Source organism: Mauremys reevesii, linkage group 4, assembly GCF_016161935.1.
Source record: "Mauremys reevesii isolate NIE-2019 linkage group 4, ASM1616193v1, whole genome shotgun sequence".
Taxonomy (NCBI): domain Eukaryota; kingdom Metazoa; phylum Chordata; order Testudines; family Geoemydidae; genus Mauremys; species Mauremys reevesii.
The window spans coordinates 83,782,771-83,796,943 of NC_052626.1; the positions used below are offsets into that span (position 1 = coordinate 83,782,771).

General features: G+C 42.2%; 1 protein-coding gene across 5 annotated transcripts in view; it reads right to left on the minus strand.

The window, feature by feature from the left end:
• TPCN2 (two pore segment channel 2) overlaps window positions 1-14,173 on the minus strand; it is a 57,318-nt gene that overhangs the window by 25,561 nt on the left and 17,584 nt on the right. For 4 of the 5 annotated variants that reach the window (XM_039537787.1, XM_039537785.1, XM_039537784.1 and 1 more), the window contains 7 exons: window positions 13,787-13,893; window positions 10,333-10,405; window positions 7,954-8,053; window positions 7,473-7,538; window positions 6,301-6,365; window positions 1,430-1,527; window positions 919-1,000 (listed from right to left, as the gene is read on the minus strand). In XM_039537787.1, the coding sequence (XP_039393721.1) occupies window positions 919-1,000; window positions 1,430-1,527; window positions 6,301-6,365; window positions 7,473-7,538; window positions 7,954-8,053; window positions 10,333-10,405; window positions 13,787-13,893 (591 nt within the window). The remainder of the gene's footprint in view (window positions 1-918; window positions 1,001-1,429; window positions 1,528-6,300; window positions 6,366-7,472; window positions 7,539-7,953; window positions 8,054-10,332; window positions 10,406-13,786; window positions 13,894-14,173) is intronic. The other variant, XM_039537788.1, reaches the window with a different exon arrangement.

Sequence of the window (14,173 nt, forward strand, 5' to 3'; positions counted from 1 at the left end):
TAAGCCTCCCACAAGCCGTACTAATGCCAAAAAGGAGCTAACCATGGGCATGCTATCACCCATAGTTTAGCCCTGGTTTTCCTTAGAAATGGGCATTTCAAATGCTAGAAGAAAATACTGTAGAAAGCCATGTTCTAGCACATCTAGGTCTGCTCTCCTCCTAGCTCTAAAATGTGCTTTGAAGCATTCAAACGAGCAAGTCTGACACATTATCTTTCACTGACCGTTGTTGCGTTCTCTGTCCCTTCACATGGGAGAAACAACGCTAACTCCACCCTCCCTGCTCCCTGAAGAGTGAGTAACCCTAACATCTGGTCAATGGCTTCAGAGAAGATTTGAGAGCCACACTATACTGAGAATAATCTGCTCAACTGATCTAGTTACCATTTTTACACAGCTGCCCCTTTTCCATTATAAAATAGGGTTTTAAAAAAGAATTTGCAACAAAAATGTTTAATGAAAACAAACTAGACCACCACTAAGAAGTGCCTGAATGGCTCGGGGGAGGGTTATAATAAGAAATAAAGCCTTCTGCCCTCGGTCACTGGTTCAAACTGAGTTTGCCAGTAGTGACCAAAAGTTGTTTTCATCAGACAGCTGCTCACTACCCCATAAGAGAAATGAGTTTGGTGGTCCAAGACCAGCTGAAAGCAGACTGGACACACACCGTTTCCACACCACCATTTAGAGTCTCAGCAAGAAGGCCAAGAAATAAATGGTCTTGCAGCCCGACCTGACCTCTCTCTCACTCAGAGGGGATTCTGATATTGGCAGGGCAGTGGGAAGAAGCTTCTGCTGATGTGACCACTCTCAGACCTGCTCTGTGGTTAAAGAGAAGACTTCAGTCTCCAGGGCTATCAGGCCCAAACCTTTAACAAGAACTGACATGAACATAAACAAACAAAAACAGATTCCTACCCTCAAGATGGCTTCCTTGCAGCAAGAATCCATTTCAACTTTTTGAAGCACTTGTAGTAAGGTATTAGCACTGACACACAATCTGTTTAAAAATAAAATAAAAAAAAAAAAGAGAAACTATTAACTCTGATGGACGTCTTGAAATATAATCTGCCTCTCATGAAGGCACCATCAAACTGCTGCTCTTAACTCCAGCCCTGTGCTTATTTGTTAAAGCAATTACAACAGACATGGAAGATTAGGTGTGAAAGCAAAAACCAGCTTCCATCCTCCCCCACCTATAAGACAGACACAAATGACAGCCTCAGAACTGTGTTTAAATGATATGGATATAATATAATAGGGTGCAGGAGAAAGGCAGTCAGAAAAACAGCCCATTAAATAAACAGATGGGTGATAATCTGTCTTCCCCCCAAAAAGGGGAATCTCAGGAGAAGTAACAGACACAACCGGAGGGAAAATATTGCTCTCTTCCCCCACAGCAACATACACTGTGGCATTCTTCACTTACGCATTTGTACTGACAGGACTCTCCTTCGGGGAGCACAGCACTTCGAATGCAGCCCGGATTCCTAAACGTCTCCTCAAGAGCGAGGACTGAACTGATTTCTATACAGTGAAAACAATACAGAGGAGAGAAGTTACCTTTCAGTAGCTATTCAGAGGCAACTCGCGTAGCTGAAGTGAAGAGTGCCCTGAGTCACTGCCCATCTCTCAAACCAAAGCAAACTGCAAGCCTCAAAATGAGCCATTTCTGTTCAGTTAAGAGTGGGTTTCAGCAAGGGCAGGTCACCCACTCTCTGCCAATTCCCCCACCACTAGCCACCAGCAGTCCATCTACAGAGTCCAATTGTATATTTGCTCTGCAGTTTAAAGAGTAACTTTAAAAAGTTTCAAGGCTGAGATCAGTGGAGTCCAAGAGAAGACATATTGCTCGGAGAGAGCAAGAAGACATACGAGTCCTGAAATTGCTAGGCATGAGCAAGGAGACAGGGGACAGAGGAGAAGAATGCTACAGTCCAATCTCCCTACAGGACCAAGACTTCTGGCCAGAGAACACACTAGCCTTCTGGCATCCCCGGGAATCATGGCTGGTTTGGGAGATTTCCTACCCCATCTTCCTTGAGATTGGACAGTAAAAAGGGAGAGAAAATGGGGGACCATCTGAGTTCACGTAAACATCCAGGGCCTCATTTTCAAGCCCCGGCCTCCATTGGTGTGAGTACACTTTTGAGGGAACTAACCCCAGAATGTGCAAGTGATGAGAGGTATTAGAGTATCCAAAAGCATAAACGTGCACCACCATCCATGTAGAACAGTGTCGGTTAAGATCCCACCAAAAGCAGGCCCCCAGCCATTTTTGTCTTATCTGTACTTTTTTTATATATGACTTTTTCACACTAGCGACCGCCATGGTCAGTATGTGCATCTCTCCACTATCTTTCTGTAGGTCAAACTGAGACAGGTGGGGAGTGGTGAGCAGGAAAGGAATATGCACGGCATTTCCCCACTTTTTGTATCTGTCACATTCACAGACCTCTCCCCCAAAGGAAAGCCCAAGACTGCTCCCCATAGAGTGCACATTGCCTCCAAAGGGGTGTGGGAGCCTGGGAGCAACATCCCCAACCGTTGCACAGGTTCCTGGAGTGAGTTGGGTATCGTATCGCAGGGAGTATGCTGCACTCCACGAGGGGCACAGCAGCAGAAACATTTCCCCTGTGCACTTCTGAGCACCAGGAGGAATTCAGCAGGGCTATGTCTAAATGGTAAGATTGTTCCCTATGGGAGGAGAGATCATGATCCGAGTAAGGAATATCGAGGAAGCATGGGCAATTCAAAGACCCGCTCAACCATCTTGTATAAAGAGGCACTCACCTTACATGGGAACTCCTCCTGCAGTTCTAAAGAAAAATAACTAAGAGGGTGGGTAGAGGAAAGAGGAAGCAGAGTGAATGCTGTGAGAGATACCAAGAACTGATCTTAGTCACTGCCAGCCTGTGATTTCTTATTCATTCTTCCTTCTCCTCAACCCCACAGTGCCCACTTGATGTATTTTTAATTAATGGCCTAGGATTGGCAGCCTCTTTCCTCCTAAAAGCGTACTATACATCAAAATACAATAAATCAGTCCCAGGAAAAGCTCTTATATGGTAACAAAAGCAAGGACCCAGGTTAATTCAGAGGCAATGGAAAAGCCATCTTCCAAGATCTATGCTCAAGAAGGTGGTGGCAGCAGTTTTAAGTAGGGCTGTCGATAAATCACAGTTAACTCACGCGATTAACTCAAAAAAATTAATCGCAATTCATTGCAGTTTTAATTGCACTGTTAAATAAGAGAATACCAATTGAAATTTATTAAATATTTTGGATGTTTTTCCACATTTTCATATATTTTGTATTCTGTGTTGTAACTGAAATCAAAGTGCATATTATTTTTTATTACAAATATTTGCACTGTAAAAATGATAAATAAAAGAAATAGTATTTTTCATTTCACCTCATACGAGTATGGTAGTGCAATCTTTTTGTCGTGAAAGTGCAACTTACAAATATAGATTTTTTTTTTGTTACATAACGGCACTCAAAAACAAAACAATGTAAAACTTCAAGTCCTACAAGTCCTACTTCTTATTCAGCCAATCCCTAAGACAAACAAGTTTATTTATATTTACAGGGGATAATGCTGCCCTCTTCTTATTTACAATGTCACCTGAAAGTGAGAACAGGCATTTGCATGGCACTTCCATAGCTGGCATTGCAAGATATTTACATGCCAGATATGCTAAATATTCGTATGCCCCTTCATGCTTCAAGCACCATTCCAGAGGACATACTTGCATTCTGATGACACTCATTTAAAAAAATTAGGCGTTAATTAAATTTGTGACTGACTCCTTGGGGGGAGAATTGTTTGTCCCCCTGCTCTGTTTTACCCACATTCTGCCATATAGTTCATGTTATAGCAGTCTCAGATGATGACCCAGCAGATGATGTTCATTTTAAGAACACTTTCACTGCATCTGTCACAAAATGCAGAGAAGGTACCAATGTGAGATTTCTAAAAATAGCTACAGCACTTGACCTAAGGTTTAAGAATCTGAAGTGCCTTCCAAAATCTGAGAGGGACGAGGTGTGGAGAATGCTTTCAGATGTCTTAAAAGAAGAACATTTCAATTCGGAAACTACAGAACCCGAACTATCAACAAAGAAAATCAACCTTCTGCTGGTGACATCTGACTCAGATAATGAAAACGAACATGTGTCGGTCCACACTGCTTTGGATTGTTATCAAGCAGAACTTGTCATCAGCATAGACGCATGTCCCCTGGAATGATGGTTGAAGCATGAAGGGACATATGAATCTTTAGTGCATCTGACATGTAAATATCTTGTGATGCCGGCTACAACAGTGCCATGGGAACGCCTGTTCTCACTTTTAGGTGACACTGTAAACAAGAAGCGGGCAGCATTATCTCCTGCAAATGTAAACAAACTTGTTTTTCTTAGCAATTGGCTGAATAAGAAGTAGGACTTAGTGGACTTGTAGGCTCTGAAGTTTTACATTGTTTTGTTTTTTAATGCAGTTTATTTTTGTACATAATTCTACATTTGTATTTTCAACTTTCCTGATAAAGAGATTGGACTATAGTACTTGTAAGAGGTGAATTGAAAAATACTATTTCTTTTGTTTTTTTACAGCGCAAATACTTGTAATAAAAAAAAATATATAAAGTGAGCACCGTACACTTTGTATTGTGTTGTAACTGAAATTAATATATTTGAAAACGGAGAAAAACATCCAAAAATATTTAAATAAATGGTATTCTATTCTTGTTTAACAGTGCGATTAATCATGATTAATGTTTGATCAGCCCTAGTTTTAAGGTAAGGTAAGAGCTTATCTCTTCAATGTCACCAATCTTGAACAGTCCCAAGACTACCTACATTGCAAATCAAGCATCCTCATTTACTGTTGAAAGTCATTCAGCTGGAAAGGCCGTGAGTGTAAAACCTGATGTCCAATCCTGTTTGAGGAAGAGAGAACCTTTCCCTATTCCTCTCACTGACTCACTCTTACCCATAGCTCTCTCTCAGCCTGCCAAGGACCACACGTGGGTACAACATGCAACAGACTCAAAAATGAGGGACGCTAACATGTCAAATGCTGTGGGATTCATTCCTGTATCATGTTAATACCTCTGCCTGTATCCACCATTTCATGATTTTTCATTTTTGAGTTAGCACTAACAGCCCCTCCTGCTGAAGCGATCCAAGCTTCACCTCACCTGGAGGGCAACACTGACACACATAAGGTAAAGCTCGTCTGTGCAGGAGACAGAGCATGCTCAGTGGTCCGTCCAAGACCGTGCAACAAACTCCCCCAGGAGCTAAGGACCATTACAAGTCTCACTATCTCCTGCTCCAGGGGCAAGGCATGTTTCTTTGACCTGCCTTCTCCAATATAAAAACTTAGCAGCATATACATTTTAAAGCAAACCAAAACAAAGCACTACACTGAACACACAACTCTCCCCTAGAGGAGAGGATAAGTGAGAACAATCCCCACATTGCTGAATGCACTACTGAAAGGTACTCCAGTACTATGGTGCAAAGGAGTATATAGTGTACGACTGATTCTTTATAGATCATAGACTCCTTTCATCTGAATTTAAGTATCCACGGATATACCTGCATCTCAGGCAGTAACTCTTCCCCCAACCCAATGAATAAATGGTGGCAAAGGGGGAATGAAGATTCAGCAACCAGCCAGATTAATGTCTCCTTGTAATTGACTGGCTAGTCACTTCCATGGAACTCAAGTTCTGCGGTTTGCACTTTAAATTACAGCATGTGCCACAATACAGTCTAAGCATAAAATAAAAATAAAATGGAGAGAAAAGGTTCTCTTTACAGGCAGAAGTTATAGTAACACAACTTTAGTGAGGACCAGTCACCACTTCTGACTTGATGATTTCACTTGCTGAATCATGCAGGAGAAATATATAACAGTGATTTTTTTATAATACACCTAGACCTGAGCCACATAGGTTTTGTTCTGATACAGCTATTTTGGTTAGGGGGTGTAGGTTTTTTACAATAGTTAAATCGGTACAAATTCTAGTGCAAGAACACAGTTACACTGGGGTATAGCTTACTCCTCTTCCCTTACAGGAAGAAACTATACTAGTATACACACCTTTATAGTACTGTAACTGTGTCCCCAATCAAAGAGGTTGTGCCGCTTTGACTATACCAGTTCACTTCAAACTCCACTCCCATGCGTTTCAGACTTAGAGCTATCTTGATAAGCTGTACGTTTATGGCTCAGCAATAGTGTGATTAGCACATATCAGCACACAAAAAAAGGCATGTTTTACTCACCAGAAGGTATCCTCGAAACTGATTGTATATTATCGCTGTCAGCAAGTTCATCAGAAACAGGTTTCCTTTAAGAAAAGAAATACATATAGTGAGATCCGCTGGACATTTAGTTCAGTTTCTTTGAATCATATAGTGTTTGCCTGAGTCTAAGCCACACAATGAATAATTTGGACCTAAACACAGTGTCATTTTTTGGTGAAACAACAGACCTATAGGATTTGAATATTGCTAGCTCATAAAACAGGAACCATTACAACATTTTTACAATAGCCACCAAGAGAGAAATCAAACTCAACATTTCTATTGCTCACTTAAGTTACATCATAAATAATAAGCAGAGTTATAACAGGAAGTCAGGTTTTAAGACACAAGTATTTGTAAATGCAGAAACTAATGAAGACTTTTCAACTGACTAGAACTTTACATCTGAAAACTTTGATAGAAAAAAAAGACGAATTAAATTACAACATTTGCATATGTTGCACAGTAAGCTAGTAAAGTGAATCTAAAATTCAACACAATTAGTTTCCTCACAACAAATATCTGATTCTTGCCCTTCCGCCAGCCCAACTAATACAATTTGCCAATAGTTTGCATGTATGGCTCTACAAAAGTTTGAACTAACAACAGGTCATGGACTAACCTATCTAAAAATGAGAAAAATTGCTGTAAGCATCTTTCATGAAAACTATACTTCAAGATACTTCAGAGAGTTAAATAAAACTGCAAAGTTTAAGTAAAAGAAACACAAAGAAAGAAGACTATTGTGGTTATAAATCCTAGAAAAAAATTAACACAACGGCTTTCCCAAACTCCAATTCTAAGGTTCCTCTGTCAGGGTGTGGTAAAATGATTAACAAGTAGCTTAGCACTCTACAGGCTAGTCTACACTAGAAGTGCTGCAGCTGTAGCATGTCTGGTGAAGATGCTCTTTGCTGACGGGAGAAAGCTCGCTCATCGGCATAATAAAACCACCTCCCCGAGAGGTATTAGCTGTATCAGTGGGAGAAGTTCTCACACTGATATAGCACTGTCCACACCAGCACTTAGGTCGATGTAACTTATGTCACTCCGGGGGGTGGCTTATTCACACCCATGAGCAACATAAGTTATACGGACATAAGTGGTAGTGTGTACAAACCTGAAGTTACTGAAGAAAACAGGTGACTTACCCAACACAGTGAAGAGTATGAAGAAGACAGAATAGGCTCGATTCTTAGAATATGCAGGAATCATCACTGTTTAAAATTTTTAAACAAATGAGAGTTAGGAATGTTGTGCCTGAAAGAAACAAACACTTAAAATCCTGATCTGGTATAGGTGGAGACCATGGGGCAAATTAGCTGGGGTAATTGTAATAGCTTAAGTCAATGAAACTACGACAGTTTAAATTGTTTCAATGGAGGCAGAAGTTGGAGAAATTTTTAAAGGCTTTAAAAAGAGTTAAAAGGGACACAAATTTGGAGCAGTCCTTGCAGTTTTCTCACTAATTGCAGAAGGAACCATTATATGGAAGAAGAGTAAGGATATTTAGGATCATTTGATAGTGGCCAGACTGTAAATTAAGGGGAGCAATGGAATCCATTCCATCAACTATTTTATATTGTTAATAGGAGAGAGGATATGAGAATGACTTTGGAATGGATTGCTCACCATCAGGGTTATTTGCAGTAGTCAGCAGCACCAGCAGTGAAGTCAGTGAATCTGGCAAATTGTGAAAATATCCCACCCATTCCTTGTCTTGCTGCTTATCCTAGACACAGAGACCCATATTATTACCAAAGCAACACTGAGGTGTCAACAAGCCTCTGTCTTGCCAGGGAAAATCAGTTAAGAATCACTCAAGAACCTTTTTCACTGCTTCATACAATACAGACAGCCAAGTCTACCAAGCAAGGTGGAAGAGAGCTGTGAGAGTAGTGTAGAAGATGTAGGCAACTTACATGCAAGGTTCTGATACAATCAATCAGTTATGCTGCTGTAGTGCCTTCAGGCAGACATCTGACTGATTAACAATCATTAAAATGTAAGAAAGAACATAGTTAAAAACAGCAAGATGTAGAAGTGTTAATATACGATTTAGGTCTGCCTGAAGTCTATGGACATAGGAGGGAAGATAATGCCACAAAGAGGGAGTGTAGCAATTTAAAGCAATTCTGATAATGGCACAAAGATTAAAAGAGCATCTCCTCCGAGCTGAGAGGGCAGCTCGGTGTATCGGAGAGAATGGGATTCTGAGTATGATAAAATCACCAACATAAGAGACCTTACTGCAGACAGTAGCATCTTAGGCCCCTAGCTACACTGTATGGGAAGCTAATTACCACACAGTTCGCAGACACTATGGGTATGGCTACACTTGCAGCTGTACAGTGCTGCCGCAGGAGCGCTCCTGCAGCAGCGCTTTGAAGTGCGAGTGTGGTCCGGGCGCCAGCGCTGGGAGAGAGCTCTCCCAGCGCTGCACGTACTCCACCTCCCCGTGGGGATTAGCTTACAGCACTGGGAGCCGCACTCCCAGCGCTGGGGCACTGTTTACACTGGCACTTTACAGCGCTGTAACTTGCTGCGCTCGGGGGGGGTGGTGTTTTTTCACACCCCTGAGCGAGAGTGGCAGTGTAGACAGTGTAACACAATTCTATCTTATAGTGCAGATGGGAAACTAATCATGATTCCAAACTAAATTATAATAGCTTTTCCAAACTCTTATTCTAAGGTTCCTCTGTCAGGGTGTGGTAAAATGATTAACAAGTAACTTAGCACTCTATAGGCAAAGCTGTAGAACAATTTGTGGATACAATTAAAACAGATCATGTCTACAATACAACGCAGAAACAGGTCTTATTAGTTACGGACAGCCGACACCCAGTTTTTCAGCATGCACAGGTCCTCGGGCCCTAACCAGACTGAAGAACAAGCCATGTTAGTGACAGTTGTGTTTAAAAAAGGCCCTGAAACCACAGCCTGAGAACTATTCTCAAACACAGTTGTCACTTGCGCAGTCTTCATACGGGAGGAAGCCCCAACCGTCTTGCACAGAGACCCTCTGACATCTCCCAGGTCCTCTGCCAAATAGCTTCTCCCATTGCTAGAAATAGGTCTGCTTGCACTCTCTCACCTGGGTACTTCATTTCTAAATGAACTCAAGTAAGCTCAAGAACAAATTTACCCAGGACATGACTAGTCAGACCATAGGCGCCAACTCCGTGGGTGCTCTCTCGCTCTCTCTCTGTCTTTATATATACACACGCACACACACAAGGCCCTGTTTACATGATGTGATTTTAGGGCCTTTACTACACTAGCCTTTCTGTTCCCACTTTAAAATTCTCACCTGTGCTAATACCAATACAACTTTATCAACTCTAACAACACTGGAAGCTCCTGCATGGATAAGGCTGCTGGCATTTTTACCACCATGTCAGCCAGGATTGCTATGAACAGAACTAGGCAAAGGGATATAAAAAGAAAATGCAGTAGGGAAGTTAGTGTAGTCACAGCTCAGAAATGAAGATGAAGTTCAGTTTTGGAGATATAGCATTTTGAGATTGAGAAAGAAGAGACCGTAAAACTGGTTTGGAAGTGACCTTCCAATGCATTCTTAAATACACCTCTACCCCGTTATAACGCCACCCGATATAACACAAATTCGGATATAACACGGTAAAGCAGCGCTCCAGGGGGGCGGGGCTGCATGCGCCGGCGGATCAAAGCAAGTTTGATATAATGCGGTTTCACCTATAACACGATAAGATGTTTTGGCTCCCGAGGACAGCGTTATATTGAGGTAGAGGTGTATATAGTACAGCAATCGTCAGATTGTGTATGTTTGTAATTCAGTTTTTAGAAACAACCTTCCTGAAAGAGATTATAAATCCATCCCAAGAGTTCTGACAAAGAAGGTTGGGGAATCTATCTGTTCTTGGGGAATGGGTTTCTCTGGCTTAATCGGACAACCAACATATGCAACAGCCACTCAGTCGAGAAAAAACAACATTGGGAATTGTCACAGCATAAATGTTAGTTATTAGTTACCTTTGATCGAGCAAACAGCAGCATGCCAAACATGGTAAAGAGACACAAGTGAACAGCTAGCAGCAGAACAACACTATCAGAGACAAAATATATATGTCGACATCAGTTCTTTTGCTAAAACACAAGAGGACACAGTCCTAAACAAAAACAATGTTTTTTTTAAAAAGCTAGAGCAAAGTAATTAAACAAATCATACAGGCCTCATTTGGAAAAGCATCCCAATTCAGGACCCATAAGCATGTGTCACTGACGTCAATCAAAACTGACTGCAGGACTGAAGTCAATGGAACTTAAGCATGCATCTAAATGCTTTCCAGAATCAGGGTCATAGTCTTCTATCACTTAATTATGAGGATATCATTAGGACTTATGACCTTCTCTGGCAAAAATATATAGTCTTAGTGGGTTTGTATATATCTTTGATTCTAGCATTAATATGCCCTGTGTGAAACAAAGAGATGTGAGGGTATATAGCAAAGTCTATATACCATACCCACGCATGCGCAGGAACAGGTCTCTTTAAAAAAGCATCATGCTGTGTGATTGCACTCTTTACTTTGATTTCTAGTTAAAGGCTTCTAATAAGAACATACAATGCGATATCTGTACTGCTAACGCTCTCCCGAGAATGAAAATACTGAAGTAAAGCACCCTGCAATAAATGCATCATGGGAGAAGGTAGCCTAATGGTTTGAGTGCATAACTGGGAGCCAAGAATTCTTTATGTTCTACTCACAGCTCTGAAACAGATTCTCTCTCGGGTCCTGGACAAGTCACTTAACCAGTTGATGCCTGTTTCCCCTCATGCAAGGGGGTTATGAGGATTAATGTACATAGTCGTGACACATGGCTAGAAAGGGTTAAACATCCTGCAAAATAAATAACCCTCAAAAGACATGTAAGGATAATGATAATGTTTGTGTTTTTGTGTATTTACATATGTATGAGAAGGGTCAATAATGTAATCAACAGTCCCTTGTCTATGCTGTATTCTGATATCATTTAAATGAACTGTAAACATGAGATATCTCAGTATTCATCTCTCTTTGAAATGTACTGTGAATGGTGGAGGAAGAAGCAATTGGCCTTATGTTAAGCAGTGCAGCTAAGTACTGCTGATGGACCTCCTTCAAAGTCATCCTAATGACCTTTTGTTCCCTGAGGAACTCCCAACTTGTCAAAGAGGACATGAAATTGTATAAAAGATCCTTGGGTCTGATTCTGTCATCTCAGATCTGCTTATGCTTCTGCAGGGAAAGTTTGAGTGGCACGACTGAGGTTCCAGTTATGCTGGTATGCCCTGAATATGAGATTTGGACACTATGACCTATGAACGGAATTATAAAGGAACTCTTTGCAACTACAAAGCTCACCATCTCTCCTGGAATCTGAACCTCAATGAATTGAGCTCATGTCTGTATGTAGATTGATCTTTTAACCATACTCTCTCTCTTTTGTTTTTTAATAAATTTTAGTTTAGTTAATAAGAATTGGCTGTAGTGTGTATTTGGGTAAGATCGGAAACATTCATTAACCTGGGAGGCAATGTGTCCGGTCCTTTGGGATTGGCAGAACCTTTTCTTTTATATGATGAAATAAGATTTACTGAAATTTTCATATCTGACGTGGGTACCTGGATGGAGGCCTGGAGTTGCATCCAAGGGAACTGTGTGGTTTGGACTTCTGAGTAACCAATAAGACAATAAAGAAGCTGTTTTATGCTGGCTTGGTGAATCTAAGTATTGCATATCCATCAGCTCTATGGGGATTGTTTGCCCCATTCTTTGCAGTTTACTCAATTAGAGTGACTAGAGCTGGCTCCCTACTAGGACCCCCGTCACAATAGTACTTTCAATATAAAAAGATCTTTATGAGTGCCAAGTATTACATACAAGTGTGAGACACAAACACATTCACATGCACAAATCATCAGTACTGCTACTCATTTTAGAGGCACCACATGCTTTCTGGCAAGATTTAAAATAGACAAGTGGTCTCATACTGAGAAGTGATCATACCCACAACTCTCAGGATAAGGTACACAATCACCAGGCCTCAAGCTACCAGAAAGGAAGTGAAACGGTGAGAACCTTAGGCCACTGTGATGGGAAGCATAGTAACACGCTTATTTAAAACAAGCAACCAACCTGAAGAACCCTAAAATCCTACCAAAACAAAACACTCCATCGCCAGGGCCGGCTCCAGACCCCAGCGCGCCACGCGCGCACTTGGGGCGGCATTTTGCCGGCAGGGCAGCAGGCGGCTCCGGCGGACCTGCCGCAGTCATGCCTGCGGGAGGTCCACCGGAGCCGCGGGACAGGTGGACCTGCCACAGACGTGCCTGCGGAGGGTCTGCTGCTGCCGCGGCTCCGGTGGACCTCCCACAGGCATGACTGCCCCAGTGTCAGTGAATGCCCGGAGGGTCCGCTGGTCCCGCAGCTCCGGTGGACCTCTGCTCCACCGGAGCCGTGGGACCAGCGGACCCTCCGCAGGCACGTCTGCAAGAGGTCGCCCGGAGCCGCGGGACCAGCGTGCTTGGGGCGGCCAAATTCCTAGAGCCACCCCTGTCCACTGCACACGCCTCTCCCTAAAGAAGAGGATGAGAGAACAAACAACACATGCCAGGTGCAGATTTAGGCCTTATCTACACTACAAAATTAAGTTGACCTAAGATGGGTTAACGTACAGCCACCACAGTAATTACTGCGGTGGTTCATGTCCACACTACACCCCCTCTGTTGGTGGTGCATGTCCTCACCAGAAGCGCTTCCATCAATTTAACTGTGTAGGGCACTGAAAGCTGGTGCACACACACATGCTCACTGGGGTAGAAGATTCCAACTATGAGCCCCATGCAGGGCTGATAGCTGGGACTGTCGACCATGGGGGAGGGGGGAATCCAGCTGTGAGCCCTGTGCAAGGCTGACAGCCAACAGGCAACATAAGTAACACAGTGTCTACGCAGACACTGCATCAGCCTGACCGCATCAACCTAAGCACTACACCTCTCGCGGAGGTACAGTTATTAGGTCGGTGTAGTGGGTGACTTACAGCAGCGGGAGCAACATTGTAGTGTAGACACTTACAGAGTTAGGTCGACCTAACTCTGTAGTGTAGACCAACCCTTAGTCATATAGCTTAATGCATTACTGGAAGGCACTCAGCTACTATGGTGATGAGCGCAGTATGAGAAACTATACAGAACAGAATTAGCTCACCTCACCACTAGGGTAACGTTCAAGTTACTGCATAGATAATTTTCCCAGCTATAGGTAGGCCACAGCCTGCTACTGTAAGGGACTTTCTTTCATCCGCTAATCATTTACCTAGCTGGTCTCTCTCAACATAGAATCTGTCCAGATTCCACACTCCCAGAATAATGAGACTACCTAAAAGGCATGTTCAGGTACCAGGCTGCAACAGATCTGAGGGAAATTACTGTGCTGTTACTTACCTTGTCATTTCTGGCAGCGTTCGGTTGATGCATTTTAATGTCTTTTTCATCATAGAGGAGTTCTGAAGGAGAAAGAAAGGCCGGAGGATTCGTCTTATTCTCACAGTCTGTGAAAATAGAATAGTGGGTTTCATATTGAGCCCTACAAAGTTTCACACAGCAGACACCACTAATTTTTTTGGCATTTTTGTTAGAAAACATTACGAAAATTATGGGTTCCCAGAAATAATGACACTTCATAAAAGGAAATTTTATTATGCAATAGCTAAACCCAGTCCAAAGGTCAGACTATAACTGAAGGCGATTAGAACACTTTGTACTTCTAAAGCTCCTTGTACACAAGGATCTCCTTGTGCTTTACAAACAATCATGAATTAGTTGTCCATC